The following is a 21,757-nucleotide window of genomic DNA, read 5'->3' on the forward strand; positions in this document are numbered from 1 at the left end:
GGTCTACTTGTGACTGGGAATACACAAAGTAAAGAGAATAATTAAAAAGATATATTGAAAACATTTTTTGGTAACTGAGACTTAAGCTAATCCTGATTTATTATGTGACAATACTTTTCTAAGATTGCTGAACTAATTTTTAACTTGTCAAATTGAATAATTGTACTAATATTCACACATACAAAGTTATCTAAACACGTTCGTTTAAGCATTATAAACTTATTAGATACAACATTCAAGACTATCAGTTTCCACAGGTTTTAAAATAAAGCAAATGTTTTACAAAGACTGTTTTGAGGGATTTTATTCTATGGATTCTATGGATTTTTATTCTATTCTATGGATTTTCTGGACAACAATTATTGGATCTGTAACCAAACAGAAAACAATCTTCCAGGAATTCATGTTAAAGGTATGGTTCAGCAAAATATTTTAATTCTGTCATATTGTGGTACTGACTTTACTCTGTGGAATATAAAAGAATAATAATCCACAAATGTAAGTTGACTTCACAGCTCTGCTCAATTTAGGTGCTTTTTTAAAGGTGCATTAAATATAACAATAGGACATGAAAAGTAAAACATGTTTACTGTCCCAATCAATTATATGGTCCTATGATGTTGACATGTGACTCAGTACAGATCACTGTCACATTTGTAGATGTTTGCTGCATTTGTGGCTCACTAGTGCCCTCTGATGGAACACTCTCTGCGGCACCCATTCACTGCACTGCTGTCTGAATCCTATGTTTATCATTGACCTCTCATTTGCTATTTCCATCAAGGGCTTATTTAAAAGTGCTACCAGTGCTACACACGACAGATGTCTTATTAAACAACAGTAGTAGTTTTAAGCCCACTGAACCATTCTTTTTGTCTGTATTTAGGATGTTATAAGCCAGAAACTGAGATTAAAATAATCGTTAATAGATCATTATTGTTTTTGTTGTACATAACAGATTTAGGTGACACTTTAAAATAACTTGTATTAATAAATCATTAGCAAACATTATATAATGGTTAACTGATCATTCAGTATATATTCACATATAGCTAGACATATGAGATAATGTTCTTGTAAATGTTTAAAGACAAATGAACTTTAACATCACCTACTGCATTGATGTTAAACTCAGTTCCTGGAGGGCCACAGCTCTGCAGTTTTGCTCCGACCCTAATCAAACACACCTGATCCAGCAGCTGATCAAGGTCTTCAGGATCACGAGAGACATCCAAGCAGGTGTGATGGAGCTCTGCAGAGCTGCGACCCTCCAGGAATTGAGTTTGAGACCACTGACCTAATGTTTAACAGATCATTATTTCATCTAAGATTACATTTACATTTATTCATTTAGCAGACGCTTTTATCCAAAGCGACTTACAGATGAAGATGTGGAAGCAATCAAAAACAACAAAAAGAGCAATGATATATAAGTGCTATAACAAGTCTCAGTTAGGTTAACACAGTACACCTAGCATGGGATTTTAACTAATATAATAAATAAAAAGAAAACAGATAGAATAAAAAATAAAAAATAAAAGAATAGAGCAAGCTAGTTAGAGGTCTTTACACACACACACACACATACACACACACATACACATACATATACAATTGCATAATAAATGAAAAGAAAATAGAATACAAAAAGATTAGAAAGGTAGTTCGATTTTTTAAAGAATAGAATTAGAATAGTGAGTGTTAAAGTCAGAGGGTCAAATAAAGATGGAAGAGATGTGTTTTAAGCCGATTCTTGAAGATGGACTCAGATTAAATGTTTAAAATGTCATTAAAGTTTAAATTCATATGATCATGCATATGTGATTAAACAGTGATTAAAAACACCATTAATGAAAACAGTATGTTATATAGCAATGCTTAAGGGATCATTAGTTAATAGCTACAAATAACTTGTTATTCAACTTATAACCACAGTCTTTAAAGGTGTTGATTATTCAAAAAATTACATTTTGGGAATTTTAGCGTAGACAGGCTCACACACTTTGTATTTGTAGCCAATCAATGACTGGAAAACTTTATTCATGGGAATAATGATTTATTTTGCAGCTTCACCCAGGCATGACCATGTTCAATCATTAAAAGTGACGTGTGCCCGTCCGTTCTGATCGCGTTATTACGGTAACAGCATCCGGAAATGCGCGAATATCTACACATTCTATATGTTCGTGCAGGTATGATACAAAAATCCGCGTTGCTCGTCTGCAGTGTTACAGTGTAACCGGCACCGTAGTATTTCCGTATCACATGCCGAAACGCGTTCTGTGGCTGTCTGCGCTTTCCCTGTAACGTCTCCGTAGAAACACGGCTCGTAGGATTTTGTGTTGGCGCCGCTATCCCACGTGTTGCAGAAGAGACAAATACATCGCAGAATCCCGCCACCGAGCGAGCTGCATCGACAGCTTAAAGTCGTCGCTGTCACTGCAAGACATCACGATCCGTTAGTGTTCACGGTTCCCATCTCCAGCTCCATCCGAAGCCTGTACAATGAGCGAATACTTCTCTCTGTCGGAGTGTGATGTAATTGGCTTTGATCTGGACCACACGCTCTGTCGATACAATCTGAAGGAGACCTCCAGGGTGAGTCGCTCTGGCATCACGCATATCATGACACAACCGACCTCAGACGCATAATAGGGCTTACACAACAGTGCAAATGAAATGCGTGATTTGTTCTGTCTGCTTTACGTTCCTGGACCTGAAGCAGAACAGCGTTGATGCGCTGATCTATAAGATCGATCACTGATCGATCGACACATTGAGAAGGCGAGAGGTGTGTCTCATCTGTCTGTCATTCTAGGAGGATGTTCATGCAATCACCATTTGCGTTGATTTCATCTGACGTGTTTATGGGCAGCTTGATAAAGCTGAACTGTATTAGCTCGAGATGAAGCTTCATTTATGGTTAGGCCTGACATCTTCATGTAACTGAACCGTCACTTAGTAGCCTTACATGTATTTCTTCTTCTTCTGTCGGTGTGCAGCTGATCTATGACAGTTTTGCACGGTATCTGGTGGAACACAAGGGCTATGATAAAGATCTACTTCATTTAACACCTGCTACCTGGGATTTCTGGTGAGTTTTATTAACACTTTTATTAGTAAAATAATTGGGAAGACCTGCATGGAACCAGATTCATCAATACCAATGACCATATATAAGACTTTAGTAGCATTTAATCGTTCTTTAATAAATATTTAAAGCATTTTACAGAATTGCATAACTATTTACAGCATAATTCAGATTCATAATATAAAGTATTAAAAAATGAAATAATTTTTTCAAGCACAAAAGGTTTATTTAACATCTATTAAAAATGCTACAGAAATTGAATTATCAAATGTAAAAAATAAAACTTAATATTTTGCTGTTTAACATTAAATTAAACCGGCTTCAGCATGTTTATTAGGCGCCACATTAATGATATTGAGTGCATCATTCACATGCTGTATTGGAAAATTAACATAAGGCAAATATATAGAAAACTCTCTTAAGAATATGCACTTTATACGCCAAACTACCAGCCCTGCTTATTAACAAACTGAATCTTGTTGCAAGTAGATATTCTTATCATTAATCTAGATTATACAATAAAATTAATATATCTATAATAGTGCCTGTTTTCTTAACAAAGAAGTTGATGTCCTAGTATGAGTCTGTTTATCTCTCTAGTACACAAACACAATTGCTTTTTGTCATGTGACCAGTTTTAAAGGTCTTGTGGTGGACCTTGAGGAGGGCAACCTGGTCAAGTTGGCAGAGGACGGTACGGTCTTGCGGTAAGTCAGTTTCAGTATGACGTGTGTGTGTGTGTGTGTGTGTGTGTTTGAGAGAGAGAGAGAGAGAGAGAGAGAGAGAATAATTACTGAGCAGTAAATTTTATAGCTCCTTTTTCTGGAAAAAGATTAATTGTACACAAAGAAATATATAAACTTATCTTAACCTGTTATATTAAGTTGTTCATTTGTTTAAAACTTATTTATTTGTAGAGCAACTCATGGCACTAAAAACCTTAGTCCTGACGACATCATAAAGCATTATGGTCCAAAAAGAGAATGGAAGCATTTTAATAGCCTCAATACCTCGTACACACGATCTGGTAAGGATGTGTTTTTGAAGATGGTTCATTTTATAATTTCCAATGTCAGTATAACACTAATCATTTTATTAAATCTTCTGATTCATTTTTTGTGATGTAATATTTATTTAGAGTTTAAAGGAACACTCCACTTTTTTTTTTAAATAGGCTCATTTTTATGTCTAGTTAGAGTGCTGAGATGTTAAGATGTCACAGAGGACTTGTTTTATTTGTTTATTCCAACTTCCAAGTGATTAGTTATGAATAAATTATGTGAAAACATGTATAAATGACTCGTTCTTTACAATAGGCAAAAGAGCTGTGTGTGTGCACACATTTGAATAATGTCGGGTTGTAAACGGGTTAGGGCTTTTAAAAAGCTCAAAATGTACTTCTCGGGCTCGGGTCCTGTCGGGCCTAACTTTTATGGCCCGATTACAGCTCTAGTACTAATACCAACGGAAAATGAAAAGTAGCTATTTTCTAGGCTGATATGGCTAGGAACTATACTGTCATTCTGGTGTAATAAACAAGGAACTTTGGTGCAGCAGGTGCAGTGATATTACACAGCTCCTGAAAGATTTTATGTATAAATATAAATTTATAAATGTAAATATTTTCAGGCGCTGCATAATATCACTGCGCCTGCTGCACACATGGTACGGCAGCAAAGTTTCTTGATTATTACGCCAGAATGGCAGTATAGTTCATAGCCATATTGGGCTAGAAATTCGCAGCTTTTCATTTTCTGTTGGTCTTAGTACACAATGTAACTACAGAAAGGTCAAGTTTTCAATAGGAAAAATATAGAAACTCTTTTGTCATTTTTGAGCGAGATGCTAATGATCTAATCAGATTCGATGATCTATGCTGAGCTAAGCTAAAAGTGCTACCTCCAGACCTGAACTCTAGGGGAGTTGGAAAATGAGCCTAATTTAAAAAAAAAGGGAGTTTTCCTTTAATATTTGTATGATCCTAATATTATCAAATAACTGTCCTTGCTTTAATATTTGATTTAGTGCACTCATTTGTTGCAGCAAAATACTATTTTTATGACAACTATTTTGACCTCCCTGGTGCTCTTCTCTGTGCCAGAGTGGTGGATATGTTCAATAAGGTAAAAATAAATCAGTGCTTTTAAAAATTTTGTGTATTTTTATTTTAGATCAGAAGTAGCACTTGTTAATTAGCCGTAGAGTGAATGTTTACCTAACACAGCATATATTGTCATTTGTTATTGTTACAACATTTATTATTGTAATTTTTAACCCTAGCGAGGAGCTGAAATCACTTCTGACTTTTGGAAGGACATTGTTGCTGCCATTGACCATAACTACAACACATCTGCATTTCGCGGTATGTAGAAATAACCATCTTATATCTCTCTTATACACACTTTATGATCAGCATTTCAAAGTGTAATTTAATTTTGATATTATGTAATGGCTGTAAAAACCCAATGTGTGTCTATCAAAAAGAACACAGTCTTTGACCTATCCACATAAAATTTTGAATGTTTTAATGAGTTAGCTTAAGATTTATTATTTTATTTTTTTTTACAAAGTTTGAAGTCAAGGTTAGATATGTTTCAGGATGAAAACATAAAGGTCTTTTGTACTGAGTAATTCCCTTTGTAAAGCATTAACTTTTTACCACATTCATAAACAAACAGCAGCACTGGCACTAAAACTTTATTTGTGTTGGTTATGATAATACACACCTTGTGAGATATTACCAACTTAAATGAACAAACAAAACAGAACAATCAATTATTATTCACTTTGGAATCCATTTATTTCAAAACCTGGCTCACTTAATGTCTCTTAAAGAGATTGTTGTGTCATACTAAACACAGGAGCCTTTTGTTAAAATTTGAGCACAGGAGAAAAGGCAAACACATAGCACCATTTTAATACATAACCATCAGTTCAGGCTTTAGGCAAATGCAACAGGTCCTTTGTCTAATTTCTGGCATAATTTTTATTGGTGTTCCATAATAATTGAGACTATCAAAATATTTCCATACAAATAGGTCTTTATGTAAATCAAGCTACAGACATGTTTTCTAAATTAGTCATTCTTTACTATTCTGCATGGCTCTTGGGGCAGTGAGAAAATGAGTATAAAGGCAGACAATTTTTGAAGAAGAAAGATTGAGGTTTTCTTGAGTATGTCTATCACGTTGAGGCAATCAAGAAGCCAGAGAAAGAACAGTGAACATTATCATCAGCATAAATGCCATTGGACTGGTCATCTGGAGCCTGGATGAACACTTCGTCTTGAGAATTCAGCATGAGGACAGTACTGCCAGACATCTGGTCAAGGAAACCTTTGTTGTACTCATCATAAGAGAACAGGACTGGTTCTCCATTTTTGTAAAGTGCTACCAATGCATTTGCACCATTGACATGCATATGGAAAGAAAAGAAGTAAAGTCCTGGAACCTGACAGGTGAATTTGCCAGTGCTGGGATCATAGTGGTTCTCTCCATTGTAAACAACCTGGTTGAATACAATTGGTGTTCCAGCATTAGGATAAGCTGTGGTAAGAAGCGCTGTGAATGCTGACATGGGTGCCTTCATTAAATCGTGACTAACTGGCATTGCCCACTCATGGGATGGATATGAATCCTTTTTATGATCGTGATAAATCATCTCGCCTGGGGGTCCAGGAGGGCCAGGAGGTCCTTGTGGACCTGGGAGACCATCATGACCTCTGGCACCAGGGATACCAGGAGGACCCTGAGGTCCAGAAATTCCCTTGGCTGTGAGCCCCGCTGGACCAGGGGGACCTGGATGTCCTGGATGACCCTTAAGCCCTGGTGGACCAGCAGGTCCTACTGGGCCTGTTGGTCCTCTTGATCCAGGAACACCATTTTCACCCCTTGCACCTTGTGGCCCTTGAAGACCTGTATGTCCCTTTTCTCCTGGTGGCCCCTTGGTACCTGGGATACCTGGTGCACCAGTAAATCCTGGTTCGCCCTTGGGACCCTGATGCCCCATATGACCCATAGGACCTGCTGGACCTGCTGTGCCTGGAACACCAGGTTTTCCTGAGAAGCCTTGTGCACCTTGCTCACCCTTTGCACCCCTTTGCCCTGGTGCGCCAACCAGACCAATGTCACCTTTAGCTCCCTGTGGACCTGCTTCTCCCTGGAATCCCCTAGCACCCTGTGGACCAGGTGGACCTATTGGGCCAATAGCACCTGTCAGACCTGTGTGACCCATTGGCCCTGGTTCTCCCTTTTGGCCTGTTGTACCTGGTGATCCGGGCACTCCCCGATCTCCTGGGGGTCCATGTGATCCAGGTTTGCCAACACCTGGCAGACCTGGAGCGCCTGGCTGTCCTGCTGGTCCTTGAGGGCCTTTTTGTCCCATTGATCCAGGCAAACCTGGAGCGCCATTTTGGCCTGGTTTACCTGGTGCTCCTACTCCAGGTGCCCCTGTATGACCCTTTGGGCCTGCTATGCCCATAGGACCCGGTGACCCATCCCTACCTGGCATTCCTGGCTTTCCAGGCTCTCCAGGAAATCCATTTGGTCCAGGTTTTCCAATTCCATGCTGACCTGGCTGACCAGGAGGCCCCTGAGGGCCCATTGGACCTGTGCCACCAGGTGCTCCTGGAATACCATGGCCAGGTTCTCCTTTCTGGCCTGGCTCTCCAGGAATTCCAGGATGACCCTTTAGGCCAGGTTCTCCACGTGGGCCCATTGCTCCTGGAAGACCGTGTGGTCCAGGCTTTCCAGAAGAAGAAATGCCAGCAGGTCCAGGGCTTCCAGCTGATCCTGGTGCTCCTCTTGCACCTTGAGGTCCTGCAGGCCCTGGATGTCCTTTCTCGCCTGGAATTCCTGGTGCGCCTGGTTTTCCAGGTGAACCTGGACTTCCAGGTTTACCAGGTGAAGAGAAGCCTGCTGGACCTGGTGGTCCAGGTGGACCAGATGGACCAGGGTGTCCAATGCCGCTCTTTCCTGGAATTCCTGGTGAGCCAGGTGGGCCGGGGGGGCCAGGTTCACCTGGGGAACCTGGAATACCAGGTTCTCCAGCAACGGCTAAAAATAAAATACAAATATAATATAATTTAGATGCAATCTTACATTACTTAATTTTAAGAAAAATTCTTAAATTGCTTGTAAGACTTTTCATTACATACACTTTTTGCTCAATAATGGATTTTGAATTTCAGAAATTTGACAAGCTACATTTTCTTGCTTGATGTTGTTAAGAAATTGTTCATATTATTTAATCTCACCTATGATTTAGTCACATGTAGGTAAAAAGAAAGATTTTAGAATATATATATTAAAGTTTTTACAGATGTGTGTATGTACAGGTTTGACTACTTGTGAAGTCCAACATTTTTTCAAAATGTATTAATACTCTTTCTAATATAGTAAAAAACCTGCTGAGTACAGACTACTGAGTTACAGTATTTATCTAATAGTTCATTCAAATTATGTTACGATTTAAAAATCTAGTGTTTGATCAGTTTTTGTGAGTGTTGTCTTTAAGGGCAGGGTTAGGCCATAGAAAATGTCATTAACCTGACATAAAAAACGTGGAAGGAACGTTGAATGTTTCATAGTGCAAATCTAAGAGATTATTTTAGTCTTCACTAATATAGTGAACGAATGCGTGTTATAATGTTTGTAATTTGTTATACCCTTTGGTTAGAGAAGTGATAAGAGACCTTCTAAACTGCAAGTGATTCTATGATCAACATCTGCTTGTACTTGAACTAAACGTTAACTTTTTAATGTGTGCTATGTACGTCTATTATGATGATTATAATGATCTAAAAACACCTGCAGAAATATATTTAAAATTATGCTGTTTAATAAATGTTATGTAGTCATAGGTACTGGACAGTTGGGTTGGATTGTTTGACCACCACAGAAAACACAGGCCCTTTTTTTCCAATTTGAAAGAGTGCTCGTCCAGAAACTAATGGTATAATTTAACACCACTGTGGCTTATTTTGGGCATTGCTGTTGTATAATGTGGTTACATCTGTTTTGGAGATTTAACGATTTTCAAAAGAAGTAGATTGCATATGCTGTGGTGTATACCAAATGAAGAGTAATTAACTAACAGTATTTGTAGTTATGCTCTTTTCACTAGGACTCTATTTAAAGGTAATGTATTCTGGGCATTGCATGCAAATTGGCAATTAAAGAGAAACTGGATATCTAAAGTCATGTTTGATATATTTGTTGACTGTAGATAGTTCCAGATTTGTGTAAATACAGATTATCTGAGCGACTGAGATATCCTTGTGGCAAAGAAGTTAATCTAATTTTTCAACCTGATTAGTTATTTGAACATATGTTTGCATTTTATTTGGCAAGCCAAGCTCCCTTAGTATAGCGTCTTAATGTTGCACCTGCTGTTGTTATCCTTTATAAATATCCTAAAGCATTCTACATGACAAAACATTACAGTAATGAAACAGAGGAATTGTGTATAAACTCCAGAAGTAAACTCACTGTGAGATTTTACAGGATAAGGCTGTTTCTTCACATGATAGTATCTGTCAGGGGTCGCCTCAGCCAGTACCACAAGAAGGAGAAGAATGCTTGTTACCCGAAGGTCCATTGTCTGAAGCTAAGCCTGTAAAGAAGTTGTAAAATGAAAACAATAATGAATAAGTGACAAAGGAATCACAGGACTAAAATCTCCCTCTCCTAACACTTAAAATGGGCATTATTAACAAGAACATATCTGAATAAAATCCACATAAAAACCAAATAAATTTAAAATAAATTTAAAAATTAAAAAAAAAGCATCAGATTCATGCCTGAACAACCAGAGAGCCTCCCCGTTCAAATTGCATTCATATTAATTGTGGCCCTGGAGCTCACTTACACACATACAAAGCAGTATCTAAAAGATCATCATCTCCCATCCATTCCAGCAGTACCACATACTTCCACAGCAGCGTTACGCTGGAGCAGAGGGCTATAGAGCAGCTGTACCCACCAGCAGGCTGGAGCTCCAGAAGTCAGAGGTGGGCGGGCAGCTGTCCCGGCCAATCTGTATATTTGTATGTTTCCAGTCAGTCCGTGGAAGTCCTGTTCACAGGAGGGAATTCTGCTATTTATACCAAATTTGCTTCTCCAGCAGCACCCAAAATCTCCCTCCCTCCTTGTGTGATGTCAGTTTTAATGAAGGGTATGGTGTCCCTTGTGAGTGCCTGCATAATGTGCTAGTTCCTATCTGATCTGTCGTCATGCTTTCTTTTGATCCTAACCGGCAATGATAATAATAATTAATAATCACCAAACTGAAAAATGGGATGTTGACACTATATATTAAACAATGTTCTTTAAAGGAACTTTTTATTTTTCGTCCATTTTCATGAAAGTATTTTGCATAAAAATATTTGATTAGATTTTAACTTTGTACATTTTGGGGGAAAATCATTCCTCAAGGCTGTTCTGTGTAGGAGGTGTGTTTTGATCTATCGATTTATTTATTTAGCTTTTCTACTGTACCTTGACATTTATTTTGTTGGTGTTCATGAAGTATGGTTGTTACATAATTGCATAATGTTTCAAGAGTAAGATAGCTGGTTAAAAATAGTGTAGTCTTTGTCTATGTATTTCCTATCCTTTTGACTTTCAGATTTATTTCTTTAAAGCATATCAGGATCAGAATCAAATATTTGTAGAAATGTGGTTGATTCTACTGTAGGACAGCAGAGGGCAGAGTTGAAGTCCTTTTTGTCCTCATGGGAACTGTTGGGTGGACTTGCAAAAGGGGTCATCAAAGGTTATTTTTAGGATTTTGATGATAGGAAAGTGTCAGATGAACAACATTGATCAGTTGGAGTTATTATTGTAATTATGATTTAATGCATAGCTGTCACTTACGTGTTCTAATCATTTTCTTTGTGCTTGTAGAAAGGTGTAAAACTTGCACGTAACACCATGCAAGTATTTTATTAATTATAATTTTTTAATAATTTTGACCTTAAATATTCAATTTTAATACGAAACATAATTGTTTAGTGGTCTTATGATGATTAAACTGGCAGTAGACAATTTTGCACCAGTTTTATTATTATTATTATTATTATTGTTGTTGTTCATTAAATTCAAAACTATAAGTTTGAAGCATTGCTATTGTTTAAAAACAATATTGTATCTGATTTAGAAGCTGCTTTATTTTACAGCCCATAGCTGCTCACCAGAAGATCCATGGTCCCCCTGACAGCTCCATTTAGAAAAAAAACAAAAAACACGGACATCAAAAGTTGGAAGTGTCTCTTTAAGTCAGATCCTGACACGATTTCAAACCAATGGAGAAGACTGCACAGTGGTGTGCATGTTTACTTATTTTGATGTCAGTATTGTGTGTCTTATCAAAATTTAAGCATTCCATTCTAAAAATAATGTCTCTGCTTGTGTTTGTGTCAAAGGAGTGTTCAATTCCTTATTTGTTTGTGTTCCTTATTTTTTTTTAGGTCTTTTACTGACCAACACTGAGACTATTGTTGTTGTTTTTTCATTTTAAAGTAATATTTTTGAGCTTTTAGCTTTAAAACGACAGCGTGAAAGAGACAGGAAGCAATGGGAGATGAGAAAGTGGGGCAGGACCAGGAAAGGACCTCATCCGGGGGTCAAACTTGGGTCGGGTTAAGAAGTATGTCAAGAGCGCTGGCCACAAGGCCTTGGCTCTTATGCAAAGAAAATTACAAAATCATACATAGGGGTGCGTGTTGATAAATTATTTGCAGAAAAATCAATTATAATGACAATCATGTTGATCATTTTTTACCAAAACCTTGTTTGATATTTAGTTCAGGTATACTCGCATGCAAGATAAAATTTATTTAATTTTTTGTGTGACTAGGAGTGTTTTAAGCCAAGCTAACATTTCACATGGCACTGAGGATTTCAGCATCTTTGCACAATGTTACTGTTTGTTGTTTTTGGTTATAAGTAATCTGCTATAGAGGAATAGTTCACCCAACAATGAAACTTCTGTCATTAATTACTCATCCTCATGTCGTTCCAAACAAGTAAGAGCTCTGTTCATTTTTATAACACTAATGAAGATATTTTTGATGAAATCTGAGAGCATCCTCAGACAGCAAATGTACTACCATGTTCAAGGCACAGAATGTACAGTAAGGATAATTTTTGCGCACAAAAAAAACCTTAATTCTTCTCCTAATCCCACCTCCTGCAGGGTTGCTGCCATTGTTAATAGTGTCACGTATACACATGCTTTTTACACTGCATGTATATGATGCATGTGCAAGCTGTCCTTCTCTCATAAACAAGGCACAGCACAGGCACGTTCAGCATAAGCAGCAGCAGCATGCTCTTGTGTTGTTTACTTGCAGAGGAAAGCACATGCACGCATTGACATACTCTCCACAATGGCGGCATGCCACAGCAGATGGATTGAGGAGGAGAATTGTTGAATAAAGTTATTTTTGTTTTCTTTACATGCATTAAGTATTCTCGTAGCTTCATACTGATGTCACATGGACTATTTTAACAATGTCCTTGCTTCATTTCTGTGCCTTGATCATTGTAGTACCCTTGCAGTCTAAGATGGGTAAGACGGCTCTCATATTTAATCAGAAATATGATCTTTTGTGTTTGGAAGTTGAATGAAGGCCTGATAAGAAGGAGAATAATTAATGACAGACTTTTTGGGTGAAGTATCCTTATAAGTGACAATATTCAAGTTTCAAGATTAACCCTGCGGTGCTGCTCGCTTGCTGGTTAAATAATTATTATACATTTTAGTTGAATGTGCTATATTTTAGTTCAATAACTCAATTTTCTGTGTAATGTCGCCACCTGACATCCCAGTGGATGGAGTAATATAATTCATAACGGTTCACTCCTAATCAAAAGTGACACATAAGATCTCCTACATACAGTAACTATACCAAAGATTTTGACAGTCTAATCTCTTACGTCGTGTCTGATTTAAGAACCAGAAGCAAACCAGACAGTGTTCCCCATAAGAGTTCTGTGTGGTTTACCCAGAGCCCTCAGGAGTTTGGGTTTTGTCGTCTGGTGAGGTAATCTACCTCCTCCGATGTGGTCTTCCTCTGAGCTTCTGTCTTGAGTGAGGAGGTGGTGACGGAAAAACTTGACGCTCGCTTACAGAAGTCCTATATTTAGTGAAATACACTACTGTCGCTTTCCATACATTTATGTTGAATCCCAACAGTTGTGTAGATATGTTTGGTTGTATAAGCCTGTTGTATAACTATAACAACCTGATTTAAACCAAAAATGCCTCAAACCATTAGACTGCGCATATAGAAGTGTCTCTTATCAGTTACAAGCACAGAAAATAAAAAGATAAGCTCATGATTTCAACATTCACAAATCACAAAAAAGCCAGTGAAGCACAAGGATGATCTATCTGCACAATATTAATAATGCAAATCATTGTACTGCATCATTTATGCATATGTGTTGTCTTATCTTGTACGTTATCTGGTATGTGGAAGAACTGCATGTTGTTGGTCATAGTTTTAAAAGCAGAAAGGAGGGAGTTGCGAGTCACCACCCACCCAACAGTTAGGACATCTTTCAAGAGCTCTTGAATTTATCAGGATGTGTGTTTATTACACGTGGATTTCAATATTCTTCAGTCATAGCAGCCAGCATAGGATTTATTTATTTGTTTGTTTTTGGCTAAACCTAGGAAAAGCGCAGCTGTGCAGAGCATCATCCATCTCTCTGCAGGGTTTCTCCATCTTACTGTCACAGTTCACTGTCTTTAAACACAGGGCTGCCACACACACATGACCATGCCCACCCAAGTTAAAGAGGACCCACATGTCCTCAAAACATACATGTTCATTCATCCTAGGAGCTGTTTGGCATGTTCTCATAAACACTTGAGTGGATCTTATGAAACACATTCTATCAAGCTAGATGAAACTAGATGGTGTACTCATTTGTTTTGCTCTTGTTTCATAAACAAGGCCAGCTGAGTACAGTTTAAAGATAAGACGTGTGATTACATTAATGTATTATCTAGCAACCTTAACATTTTTGTTCTCTATTTGAATTCACCTACAAACAGTGGCGTGCACAGACCTCTGGAGGGGGCAGGGGCGAGATGGCGTTTCAAGGGCACAATCGCGGATCGGGGGGTGGGGGGCTTTGGTGGGTGATGGAGGGGGGGGTGTAGGGTGTATTGGTTTGTTTGCAAAAAAATAAAATAATAATACTTCAATAAAATAAAATTGCCGCTCAAGACCCCCTACCCAAACTCAACCCACCCTTTTGCACACCACTGCCTAGAAATAGTTTTGTACCTTTCCATCTTTCAGACAAGTAATGGAGTTAAATTGTCTGTGTCGACGTTTTATTTTTATTTAAGCTATTACTTTTATTTCCTTAGACCTGCTATATTCGGAGAAACTTAGATTAGTATTTTGGAAAAGTCAACTCTGTCCAGGTCGGTTAAAAAGGTGAATAAACAAAATTAAGCTATGTTTTGTTTTGCTTTGTTTTCATTTTCCTACTGTTTTAAAGCACATCCCAGTGCCTGCAAAACGGAGAACTTTTCGGACAAAAGATTGATTTGAAGTATGTTAGGTTAGAGTGAAGGACACTTAAAGATAGTGTTGACACGTCTTGTTTCCCAAAATGGATACTTCACATGTCCAGAAACCATTACTGGGCTGTTGGATGTGCCAAGGTTGTGGCTGGCTGACGTGCTGCTATTGTATCCTGGGACAATTAACTGCGTTAGCTTCTGTGTGTGTGTTTACTTTCGGGTTTTCAGTACCAGTTTTTCTCTGACAGGTGTCCAGTCACGGGGTAGTTGTCCGGCCATTGCCAGTTGGTCTTTTTATAAGGAAATGTTACCGGGACTGAAGCAGACATGGACCCTTAATGAGAGGCTGTTCAGTTCGTCACAGGCCACAATGGAAAGAGCTCACCGATGTGAGGGTCACTATGAAGGCTTGAATTATTCTTCCTTGAATAAACCAATAGCTGGCTAGCCAAAATGCTGTAATTGCCATAGACTCTAAAATGGTCCTGTAATAACCATTGGTAAAGGCGTTGGTTATGTGGTGAATCCAACGTCAGTTTTAGCAGAATTTAAGGAGTGAGTTTAGGTAATTTTCTGAAATTTGTCTCAAATTCTCTCTCTAACTCTGACTCTGGCTGCCTTCACACAGCAGCAGAATAAGGTGTCCGGTCTGGTTTGGGGTGCTAAATAAAGTTCAAGTTTATACTTGGTTACTTTAGAGAGTGAGAACTGAAGTCTCTACATTTCTGGAAAACAATTCAGTTGATACTGAATATATAGTATGTGTTGTGTTTAACAGAACATCAGTTAGTAATCGTGACAAATGACCAGGGCTTAAAAATTTGTTCAAAACAGTTCAATCGGTTCACTCCAAGCAGAATCGGTATTTTAATGTTTCTTGTCCGTGCATTCCTTTTGAAAGTGACGTGACATTCAGCCAAGTATGGTGTCCCATACTCAGAATTCATGCTCTGCATTTAACCCATCCAAAGTGCACACACACACACACACAGCAGTGAACACACACTCGGAGCAGTGGGCATCATTTATGCTACGGTGCCCGGGAAGCAGTTGGGGCTTCGGTGCCTTGCTCAAGGGCACCTCAGTCATGGTATTGCCGGCTTGAGACTCAAACCCACAACCCTAGGGTTAGGAGTCATACTCTAATCACTAGGCCACGACTTTCCGATGTATTAAAATCTCGCCTGTAATGTAAATGTTTGTTTTACCATTCCAAAACCAGTTTGAGTATAAAAATACCTGAAAATAACTTTATTTATAACTTTTTGCCAATAATAATAAGTATAGAATTTTCTTTACTCCAAAGAAAAAAAAATTGGGGCCAGATTTACTAACAGCTTTTGCCAGTGCAAACCAGGGCTGGACTGGGACAAAAAATCAGCCCTGGACTTCATCCAGATCGGCCCACCATGCATGTAAACATGCGTGCGCGCGCACACACACACACACACACACACACACACACACACACACACACTACATGTCTATACATACATACTGGATGTAAAATTACGGATTAGAATGTATTACCATCAAAACCAAGAAAAAACTATTAAAATAATAAACAAAGAAAATGTAAATTATTTTATCAGGCTTTTTTTTAAATATCTAAAGGTCTCAATTTATGTGCTTCTTATTATTCTAATAAAATATTAATGCTTAGGGTACACAATTTCTGCTGTAACTATATTTCATGTGCTGCAACATAACACTTGTTTTTTTTTTTTTATATATTAATTCACACAAATTACCTCTGACCTGTTGGCTGCTTATAGTAGGCTAGTATTAAGACCACTGAACTATAGTAAGCATTATTTATAAAGACCACTGATCTACAATAAAATAAAAGAGTAATTAAGACAAAGAACGTTGTGTAGTGATTTATTTTAAATTTTTCATAACATAATCAAAGGCCTTTAAAAAGCCACAGCATAAATGGCTGCCCACTGCTCCGGGTGTGTGTTCACAGTGTGTGTGTGTGTGTGTGTGTGTGTTCACTGCTCTGTGTGTGTGTACTGCGGATGGGTTAAATGCAGAGCACGAATTCTGAGTATGGGTCACCATACTTGGCTGAGTCACTTTATTCAAATGCAGAGCTCAATGCTAGGGTTCAGAACTTTTCTTGCCCTGCCAAAAATAAATGCATAAACAAAGATAAAAATAAAATTGCTATTGTTGTCTTTGTAAATAAGCTGCAATCTCATTTCACAATTCTAATTTCAATACCACAATAAACACTAACTATTAAGTTCAAACATTAATGAAGACAAGTGAACAGTCAGTAATAAAAATGTAAAAAAATTGCATAATCAAATGTAAAATACTTAAGGTGAAAATATAATAAATATGTACTGTAGTGCACATATTTAGCAAAATACTCCTTTCTTGTGGCTATTTTTCTCAACTAACCTGCTATGGTCTTTAAATGGCTTTCTTGAGGTAAATGTAACATTCTGTGAAATAATTGTTCTCCTGCTGTTTTGACTGATAACTGATCGATATTATTTCTGAGGCATATATACATTTCTGTAAGTTGTACTGTATCTTTAAACAGAAAGTAACAGGATCGGTTTACTTGAACTGAGGCGCTAAAGCGATCTGTCACGTCACATTCTCTGACGCCAAAACGGTATTGTCTGAATTTTGTAATAAAATAGACAGAACTTGAGAGCTGAGAATTTTAAATGTAATTTATATAGATCAGTGAGTGGTGGCATATTACAGCTGGAATATCCTAACTTTTTGAAACAAAACAATGCAGTAGCCTACGTGTATCATTACATTACTGAGGACGTCTTCACTGAAGTATTTTGCCTTCCAGCCAATGATTTATTTATCTTGACACATTTGGTGGCATCTGCCTCAAGTGCTTGTCGTTTTCTCTCTCTCAACTTTCGGCCCCTCCTTTACGCGTAGATATTTTATTATTTAACATATCATTTCGTCGCGGTTGTAAAGCGGCCGCTTTTCAAGGCTAGAACTTGATTCTGATTGGCCAATGAGCAGTGAACACGGCACGTCTCGCAGCTCACATTAGCATCATGCGCACGCGTCGTTTTATCTGTTCTTTATTCTGCTGTAATGTTTTAAATAAATTATTGTGACTAACGTAAAAAAAAAAAAAGCATCTTGCGGCTTCATGAGAGACACGTTTGGCCGTAATTGGACTGTTCAAAAATATACTTACGAATATTTTTGCGATAATGATTTAAAAACAAAATACCTAACCCACCGGCCCAACCAGACCGCGGCCCACCGGGAATCTCCCGGTAGTCCCGATGGCCAGTACATGCCTGGTGCAAACCAACTTTTAGCGTTAAGCCGCCTTTCCACTGCACATGACATTCGGACATGGCTGTCACATTTCTCCCCCTAGTGGCAGTCGCAAAGAACTTTCAAACTTGTTGTGCATCAACCTTGACCTCCGCATATTCACCAGATAATTAATAGTTTTAATAAATATAAATGCATCGTTACAAAACCAAAAATGTCCCCCCACACCACCCAAATAAAAAGAGTAGTTTTTATGGGGCTAATTAATGTAAATAATTATTTTATCGTATTTGTTAAGTCAAATTTTTTTTCATAGTTTGGCTGGTCCTGTGACTTATAGTCAGGTGCGACTTATTTATCAAAATTTATTTGAAATGAACATAGAGAAATTAGCCAATAGAAAACATTACCGTCTCCAGCCGTGAGAGGGCGCTCTATGCTGCTCAGTGCTACTGTAGCCTACACTTAAACAAATGCGACTTATAGTCCAGTGCGACTTATATATGTTTTTTCCTCCTCATGACATATTTTTGGACTGATGTGACTTATAAAACAATACTGTAATAATATTATAAAATATATTTCTGCCATAATCTAAAGCACCATTTCACAGAAATAGTGTTTAACGAATAATGTTATATAGAACAGAATATTGGTCATTCTGACCTTGCAACAGTAGTTTTGATTAGAATACATCACATCCGGTCGACGGTCGCATATGGTCTAGCCACAGAAGTTTGAATATTTTAATGCATCCGAAGCTCAAATCAGATCCAAAATTGACTCGATGCAGCTCCCACACTACTCTCCACTGGATATTAATAACTACCAGTCTGACGTTAATATGAAACTGGAAAGGCAGCTTTAGAATAGTACTTTCAGGATTTATTCAAATCTGGCTGAGTCTGTGTTCTTTAATGTGTGTATTGTCACTAAATCATAAGCAGAAGTTCCCCCCTCTTTGATGCAATTATGAAATTGCCCTGTAATGTTAATTTGCTCTGTTTAGTAAATCTGGCCACTAAGCTTGTATCTTACATCTAGTCATAGTCAAAATAGCATAATTTCTTTAACTTTTTTTTTGCCAACTGCATTAAATGAAAAACAAAATTATACATTGTGTCAAACATTTTATTATTATATTCAGAAATAATGTCGGCTAAAATAACATTACATACTCATATTTCACTACTGGTTATATATGCTATATATAATTTTGTATGTGACAAATAAAATCTTGAATCTTGAACATAAAGCAAAATCATCAAACATCATATACTCAACTATAGGCTATTTAACTTACTTTCTTTCCACAACAATTCTTCTAAAATGTTTCCATATTTGTGATGTATCTGGATGCAGAAATATAATTGATTATGTAAATTATAGGCTTTGTACTGTACATCCATTATCAATATAAAACATAGGCTATAACAGCACATTGAGGCAGTGGTAACCCTGAACAGCACAGAGTGTAAAGACCAGTGTTCATTTTGACAGCAATTTTGGATTTAGTTTTAGTCATGATTTAGTGATCTGAATCGTTTTTAGTTTTAGTCGACTAAATATAAGATTTTAATTGTCTAAATCTACCGTAAATATAGTCGGCTAAAATATAATGAGGTTTTGTAACAGTGTAATGCATTTATTAAGCATTTCTCCAAAATTTCCAAACTCATTTATAGGTTTGATATTAAGGTTTTATTATGGTAACGATTTAACATCGGTGACACACAACATGCCTTTTAGGTTAAAATTAAATTAAATAAACACTTCTCATAAAGAACAAGAACATGGTCTTTGTTTAAAGTCCAATGATTTGAGCTGAGCATTTTAGTCCACAATTTCTGAAGACACTTTTTATATGAACAGATTTAATTTAGGCTTGTATTCACTTATCAAATGAATTAATGCACACATTAGTAATGTCAAACAGAATCTCAAGCATGCTTCCTTGACGTGTGAACCAGTGAGGTTCATTCTCATGATCTGCTGTAAGAGCCAATGAATTGAATAGTATTTATACTGTACCTAATTATAAAAGGTAAAAAAAATAATTTAGTATGCACATGCTCTTGATAATATGCATGCTCTTCATTTCACTGCTGATTTTTTTAGAGAACAATATTGCCTTATATGTATATATTGAGGGCCATGTGTGTAGAGAATGCTTTGATTTGCTGAAGTTTCCCATCTAAATGATTTTGTGTGTGGCGGTCTGAGCTGTCTGAGAGTCAGTCGTGGCTCTGTTCTAGAGCTCTGCACCGTTGTCACCCTGTTTTCCTCTCTATTTAGAGCCAAATGTTCCACCCCAAATCATATGTGTGGAGAACACATATAATTGTGGCATACTTTGTTTACATCCTTATTTTCTACTTAAGTTTACATTGAAGGGTTTTTTGCGAGAGGATGATGAGTTGTGACAGTCTGCCATGTTGTCTAAGGAGTGGTTTGATGCTGCTGAAGATTAAGACAATTATGTTTTCTGCAGTGTGTTCTCTGTTTTTGGTGCATCCTTTAGTTCCTCAAAAAATCATTACCCACAGTGTTTGTTTCAACTTATGTTTGGCTGTACCATTTATTTCTAAAATGATATTTGCATTTGACTGGTTACAGTGGTAAAACATTAGGAACAAGCTTAGAAACCATTGGGCTGCTTGCATCTAGGGATGTAACAATTCGCTCAATGTATGATTAGATTTCACACTGCATGGTTTCAATTTCACAATTTGATTCACGATACATTTATGTATTTTACAAAATTATATTTAAGACAATTTATAAATTAAACGTAATTTTATTATTGCTTGGAGAAAAAGCTGCACATTTCTTTGTGAAATTGAAATATAACAATACATATTTATAATAATATACATATTTAATAGCACTTGCATATTATTGCTCTTTTGTTGGTCTTGATTGCTTCTATTGTCCACATTTGTAATTTGCTTTGGATGAAAGCCTCTGCTAAATTACAAAATTAAAATGGAATATAAATGTAAATAACAAAATTAAATAAAAAATGTAAAACAAGTATCAAATAAATAACAAAAAGAAAATAAATATCTTCATATAAACAAAATAAGGCTTTCTTTGTGCTCTTTCCATTTAAAATTAAGAGGCAACCACTGCATTTTAATCATGATCCAAACAAAGATGCTGCATGCAACATGAGCAGTTTTTTTAATCTAAATTAGAATGTATAATTTCGAAATTTGAAGCAAAAACATAATGTGTTGACTTCAGTTTTGTGAAACTACACAAAAATATTTGCATGAAACTCTCTTCCAGCAGGTGGGGCTTAACGCATTTCCTCGGTTTCTGCTGTAAACGAAGTAGCGCTGCACTGAAACTTAATATGAATTATTTTAAGTTTAATTTAATTTTAAATTTAATTAAGGAAAATCCCACAATCAGTATCTCAGAAAATCTGAATTTTGTGAAAAGGTTCAATATTGAAGACACCTGGTGCCACACTCTAATCAGCTAATTAACTTAAAACACCTGCAAAGGCCTTTAAATTGTCTCTCAGTCTAGTTCTTTAATCTACACAATCATGGGGAAGTTTGCTGACAAGACAGTTGTCCAAAAGACGACCATTGACACCTTGCAAAAGGAGGGCAAGACACAAAAGGTCATTGCAAAAGAGGCTGGCTGTTCACAGAGCTCTGTGTCCAAGCACATTAATAGAGGCAAAGGGAAGGAAAAGATGTGGTAGAAAAAAGTGTACAAGCAATAGGGATAACCGCACCTTGGAGAGTATTGTGAAACAAAACCCATTCAAAAATGTGGGGGAGATTCACAAAGAGTGGACTGCAGCTGGAGTCAGTGCTTCAAGAACCATTACGC

General features: G+C 37.1%; 2 protein-coding genes across 2 annotated transcripts in view; one reads left to right on the forward strand and one right to left on the reverse strand.

The window, feature by feature from the left end:
* Positions 1–2,058: 2,058 nt before the first annotated feature.
* The window catches only part of nt5dc1 (5'-nucleotidase domain containing 1), a 58,322-nt gene continuing 38,623 nt past the window's right edge, over positions 2,059–21,757 (forward strand). The window contains exons 1-6 of the mRNA XM_052586272.1: positions 2,059–2,598; positions 3,003–3,094; positions 3,727–3,798; positions 4,009–4,118; positions 5,135–5,214; positions 5,372–5,453. Coding sequence (XP_052442232.1) covers positions 2,506–2,598; positions 3,003–3,094; positions 3,727–3,798; positions 4,009–4,118; positions 5,135–5,214; positions 5,372–5,453 — 529 coding nt within the window. The 5' untranslated portion in view covers positions 2,059–2,505. The remainder of the gene's footprint in view (positions 2,599–3,002; positions 3,095–3,726; positions 3,799–4,008; positions 4,119–5,134; positions 5,215–5,371; positions 5,454–21,757) is intronic.
* col10a1b (collagen, type X, alpha 1b) lies at positions 5,773–10,201 on the reverse strand. Its single transcript, XM_052586271.1, has 3 exons — positions 10,073–10,201; positions 9,580–9,703; positions 5,773–8,145 (listed from the first exon to the last, which is right to left on the reverse strand). Exons 2-3 carry the CDS (start codon positions 9,686–9,688, stop codon positions 6,275–6,277), a joined length of 1,980 nt encoding a protein of 659 aa, XP_052442231.1. The 5' UTR covers positions 9,689–9,703; positions 10,073–10,201; the 3' UTR covers positions 5,773–6,274.

This window comes from Carassius gibelio, chromosome B20 (assembly GCF_023724105.1).
Source record: "Carassius gibelio isolate Cgi1373 ecotype wild population from Czech Republic chromosome B20, carGib1.2-hapl.c, whole genome shotgun sequence".
In the NCBI taxonomy this organism is placed as follows: Eukaryota; Metazoa; Chordata; class Actinopteri; order Cypriniformes; family Cyprinidae; genus Carassius; species Carassius gibelio.

Excerpts from the sequence above, each read along its gene's own strand:
- col10a1b (XM_052586271.1), bottom strand. The coding sequence starts at position 9,688 with ATGGACCTTCGGGTAACAAGCATTCTTCTCCTTCTTGTGGTACTGGCT. Across the intron at positions 8,146-9,579 it reads TTATCCTGTAAAATCTCACA|CCGTTGCTGGAGAACCTGGT; the intron begins GTGAGTTTACTT and ends TTTTATTTTTAG.